Raw genomic sequence first — 5,702 nt, 5'->3', positions numbered from 1 at the left:
GATACATTCGCACGATTGCTCGCTACGAGGACAAGGAGTATGTCCTTGACGAGAAGCTTGAGAAGATCAATCCAGAAGTCGCTACTCCGGCTGAAATGACTGCTTTTGAGACTCATGAACTTGATGCAACGAAGGTTCATTGCATCATGATAGCCACAATGAACTCCGAATTCCAAAAGTCCTATGAGGACATGTATCCGTACGAGATGCATCAAGACTTATTGGAGAGATACCATCAAAACGCGAGGCAGGAACGTTACGAGATCTTCACTAACATGATCACCACTAAAATGGGACATGGTGATTCTCTAACCGTACACTTTCAAAAGATGCAAAGGTATGTCGATCGTCTTCGCAAGTTGAATGTCGACTTTGGGGAAGATTTGGCTATCGACATGGTACTTCATTCCTTGCCTCCGTGTTACAATCAATTTAGGATGACCTACCACATGAACAAGGAAGAGGTCACCCTAAGAAAACTCCAAGGTCTCCTAAGGGTTGCTGAGAGCAACCTCAAGGACAAGTCTGTTGCACCAACTCCCAATCCACCCGCTGCTCCTGTTTTGGCTATTAGGCAGGGAAGGGGTAAGAAGAGGAAGGATCCATCTAAGAGCCACCGCAAGGGAAAGTCCCGAGATGGTTCCTCTTCTAGTGGGACCAAGGTTGATCCTGCTAAACCCAACCCTAACCCAAAGGAGGCAGAGTGCCACCATTGCCACAAAATAGGGCATTGGAAGAGAAGCTGCCCATAATACCTGCAAGCCATCAGGGAAGGAAAGATCAAGCCGTCTTTTGCAGGTATTTACACAATTAAATCTAATGATTCATCTCATGCTATTTCTTGGGTCCTTGATACCGGGTGTGGTTACCACATTTGTTCTGAATTGCAGGGACTAAGAAGAAATAGGGATGTGGAGCGTGGAAGAATAAATCTAATCATGGGAAACAAAAGATCGTCGCATGTGACCAAGATTGGAGTGTATTCTTTAGTGCTTAGGAATGGATTAAGTTTAGATTTGAATAATTTTTGATACTCACCAGATATGGCAAGACACATCATTTCATTTCATGGTTTGTTTAGACAAGGATTTATATTTTCTTTTAATAATGAGAATGGTTCAATTTATGCTTATCTAAATGGTGTCTTATATTTTGAAGCAATACCGTGTAATGGAATTAATGAAACTGTTATGATTGTAGATAACCTAGGAAATGATGTTTTATGCATGGATTCTTCCAATAGTATGGATAAAGCATGTTTGTGGCATTGTCGTCTTGGACATGTCAACAAGAAGCGCATAGCCCAACTCCAAAATGATGGAATGTTGGAGTCATTCGAACTTAGGGAAGATGACACATGTGAGTCTTATTTGCTTGGAAAGATGACCAAGTCACCCTTCACTGGTACGTGTGAAAGGGGTGAGGGTTTGTTGGATCTCATACATACCGATGTATGTGGACCCTTTAGATCCGCCACAAAGGATGCAAACCGCTTTTATGTTACTTTCACCGATGATTATAGTAGATATGGGTATATTTACTTAATCAAGCACAAGTCTGAAACGTTTGAAAAGTTCAAAGAATTCAAACATGAAGTGGAGAATCAATTGGGCAGGAAAATCAAGATGCTTCGACCCGATCGAGGAGGAGATTACCTAAGTCCGGAGGGTGTAGTTTGAGTCTTTTGTCCGGTCCATGAATGAGTTTTGGTTGCAGAAACCTTGGGACTTGAAAAAGTGTTTACACGTGAATTTCTCCTAGGTTTTGACATGAGAAGTGACTGATATGACTTTGCGATTTAAGAGCTGGCAAAAGACCTTTCCATTTTCGATCTTTTAAGGAATACTTTTGAACAATATACCTTTGAAAAGATGTTACTTTCTTTTGGGATTTTGCAGGAGAGTTTGAAAAAGTTTTTGTTACTGTACACTCCTTTTTGTCTGATTCTTTGACTGCAGTGATTTTCGAAAGATTTTTGTCATTGATAGGTTTTTTCTAAATTCTTTTGCTTTGAAACCTAGGGATGTTTGAAATTGTTTTTGTATTTATCATCCCGCTTTTTTTTCGAGACTTGAGATGTTCTTTGAAAGCCAATTTTGCGTGTGTTTTTGGAGAACCGTAGTCATAAATTTTCAACTGCGGTGTCTTGAAAAATTTTGAGTGTTTTGAAAAACGAGGACTTTAATCATCTAAACTATAAAATTCAAGATTTTGTGAACAGTGACCATATTCAAAATTCTAAATTGGTAATTCATGATGGATGGGCTGAATAGTCACTGTGCTTTTGACTGTGGTCTGGGGTAAGGATGAATGGACTACCGTAGAGTATGTCAAGGATGAAATTTTGTTGGGACACTTTATGGAAGGTAAAAATGGACAATCATTGGCTAATTCTGGTCCTTCCAAAACAATTATTTCATCTACATTCGAAGATGTCTGAGAATTGGGGCAATTTGTGTCAGTGACTGGTATTGGATCAGAGGATTCGGGGCGAATCTCTTCAATAACACAATTGTTACTCAGATCATGAAGTTTACCGAAGTGACATTTTATTTTTGCGGGAAATGTTTTGTCATTAACAGGGAAATGAAACTCGCGATCCGAAGGGACATATGGACGATCCTTGTTAAAACAAAGAGATGAGTCCTTTGCAGTTGAATAACCATTGGACCAGTCCCAATTGTATGTGTTATCAATAGTCCCATTATTCACAAGATTTTCAATAGCTTCACTCTCATTAAACAACTTTTCAATTAAAAGGTTTAAGCATACATTTTCTTTTTGGGCTAAATCCCTTTGATTCAAAGCTATTCCTAACTGAGTTTCACATAACTTTGTGACATATTTTTCTAACACTAGGTCCTTTTCTAACATGGCAACTTTAAGTCTCTTATCTTCTAGTCGTCCTCTCGCATGAAAATTTTCTTAGTACGCTATGTTCTTCTCATCTAAATCCTTGTTATAGTCTAAAAGGACGGCAACACAAATGTCATTAAGTTTGTCCAAGAAAGGTTGACAATCATGCATGATGTAATTATTAGATTGGATCATGAGTTTTACCTGTTAGATAATGTTGAGAGTTTCATCTTTTGCCATGAAGCAGTAGTTTTTCTCCAACTTTGTTGATCCGTCCTCATCAGCAGTTGCTACCATGCAAATTTTTCCTTTGCCCTTGATATTGTTAAGATCTTCATCTTCATCTCCGGATGACTACACTTGATGATCCCTCTTAATTTGGTCCATGTATGCCCTTGCCTTTTCTTTCTCTTCCATCTCCTGAACCATTCTAAGATAGAATGATTTGTCTTTTACCACATTTGCTTTGCAGTCTTTAGCAAAGTGATTTTCTTTGTTGCACTTGTGACAGATAAAAACATCATTTTTGGCTTCAGTTGAGGTACCAGAGTCAATTGACTTGATGGACTGCGGTGCCTCTTTGGATTGAAGTTACGGTTGAAGGGTGGTTTGATAAAAACATCATGGTGAGGGTTTCTAGGATATCGGGAAATATTATTTTGAGGATTGAAGTTACGGTTGAAGGGTGGTTTGATAAACTATCGATTTTTACGAAATGAGGTTGGCGGTAGCCTACTGAATTGTTGGCTAACCAGGGCAATGGTCTTTTGAAATTCTTCATCATCATCATATTCTGTATCAGCTTCATATGATTGCGGTGGGTTGTCATATGCAAGAGAATAATTGTCAAATGATTGGGTGGTTTTCTTTTGTGTGGTTTGAGCTATGAGGGCAAGTGGACCTCTAAAGTCTGCAAAATCTTTTAGCACGGTTGATTCTTGTGCCTGAAGTTCACCATACAACTTGAAGAGAGATAGTGTGTAAATCTTCTTATCTTCGTGGACAATCATCTTTGCCGTAGTCCAATGCTTACCCAAACCATTGAGAAACTTAAGGTTTGTTTCATGATTGCTTTGGACGGTGCCAACGTTTGATAACTTTGTGAAAATAAGATTTAATCTTTTGAATGAGTCTTCAAGACTCTCACCTGGATGAGCTTTGAAGTTGTTGAACTCGTTGAGTGCAGTGGTGAGTTTCTTGTCTTTAGCTTGCTCGGAACCTTCATATAAGTTTTTGAGAACATCCCAGATTTCTTTGGCTGATTTGCAGTTGATAATGACGTCAAAGTTGTCTGGGGCCACTCCACATGAGATTTCATAGAAAGCAATAACATCACTTTCCATCTTATCGAGATCATCTTTAGTGGGACGATTCATTACAGCTTGACCTCCACCTAGTCGGACTTGATCACATCAATTTGAATAGGAGTAAGAATTGGAACACGAGGTCCCTCTTCTACAGATGATAGCTTCATTTTATTTACTTATTTTTATAGTTTATTTTAGTACATTTCATTCGCATTTTAGTTAACTTTCATGCATATTTTCCCTTTTGTTATTTTTATGACCATTTCGGGGTACTTTCTAGTTTCTTGAGCATTATTGCAGATTTTCTTGGAAACTAGCGGGGCGGCACTCTTGCGAGGCGATTGGGCTTGAAGGGAATTGGAGATTTCATGCTTGATGGCTATGAAGGTGATTCATGGGGTGGACTTGTCAATTGCTTGAAGGCTTCGAAGAATTGAGCTTTAAATTTGAAAGATGTGGGGGAACATTCAAGCGTATGAAAATTATTAATCGGGCGAGTTCACGAGCTTTGGAGGATTTAGAGAGGTCAAATTGGGCTTTAAATGAAGAAAAACTTGAAGAAAATGAGCTAGGAGGTGATTGGATTCGATCTGGGCTAGTGGGATATGCTTTAGAGGCCCAAAATCTCAAAGGAGCCTATGTCAGGTACCACCCGCGCAGCAGCACGCGGGTCGCGCAAGGCCCTGCAGGGGCAATTTCGGAAATCCTTCTTTTGAGCTATTTGAGGAAGGTTGGTGCCCATCTTTTGCATACTCTTGGACATCCGATTTTTGAAGATTCTCTCTGGAGTTTTGGAGACTTTTGAAGGCCAAGAACCCTTGAAGAATATCATATTTTTACCTCTTGATTCTTGCTTAATGTTTGGTACAAATTTCTCTAACTTTGTTTCTTTGTGTTTAGCCATGCTTGGCTAAACTAATCTTGGTTGACTTTTGGTTAATCCTTTGAACTTTTGTTGAATGTTGAAGAATCCATGAACATGTTCTTAAATCTTTATGGGAATGTTTTGTGTTTTAACATCTTATCACTACTTGTATGTTTTAGTTCATGAGTTTAAATATGTTTGTGGTGATTAGTTGGCTAATTTCTTGATTAAGTAAAGGATCTTCAAATTAGCAAGCAACAAATGATTTTTGTGTTGTTTTTGCTTCACACACTCATAAAAACATTTCCTCCAACATGGTGGTGAAAGCATTTGACCCCTCTTGGATTTGGTGACTTTTTGGTTCTTAATGCTAGTTGACTTTCACTAATTACATGCTATTTGGAATTAGTGACTTTGACTAAGGAAATTGTTATGAGCTTCTCTAGCCATTTCAACAATTAAGAAAAGTCTAGGTAATCTCAAGCTCCTTGGATTACTATAGCCAAATTAAGGATTTAAATCAAAGTATTGCACCATTGGATTCTAATGATATGTTCATCAAAAGTCAAAGTGAGGAAACTTTAAGTCAACCATCTCTCCCTTATTGATTTTACATCAAACTCTTATTTTTGTTGCATTTGTCTATTTAAATCATAGTTAATTCTAGTTTGTTT

The 5,702-nt window shown here is 38.4% G+C and overlaps 1 protein-coding gene across 1 annotated transcript; it reads right to left on the bottom strand.

Annotated features, from left to right (window-relative positions):
• Positions 1–3,210: 3,210 nt before the first annotated feature.
• Positions 3,211–4,232, bottom strand: LOC111908756 (uncharacterized). The gene is made up of 2 exons (XM_023904566.1): positions 3,609–4,232; positions 3,211–3,357 (listed from the first exon to the last, which is right to left on the bottom strand). The coding sequence occupies exons 1-2, from the start codon at positions 4,230–4,232 to the stop codon at positions 3,211–3,213; spliced, it is 771 nt and encodes a 256-aa protein (XP_023760334.1).
• Positions 4,233–5,702: the final 1,470 nt, after the last annotated feature.

The sequence above is a fragment of the Lactuca sativa genome, chromosome 9, assembly GCF_002870075.4.
Source record: "Lactuca sativa cultivar Salinas chromosome 9, Lsat_Salinas_v11, whole genome shotgun sequence".
NCBI classification, from domain to species: Eukaryota; Viridiplantae; Streptophyta; class Magnoliopsida; order Asterales; family Asteraceae; genus Lactuca; species Lactuca sativa.
This window is presented reverse-complemented; position numbering and strand designations above follow the sequence as displayed.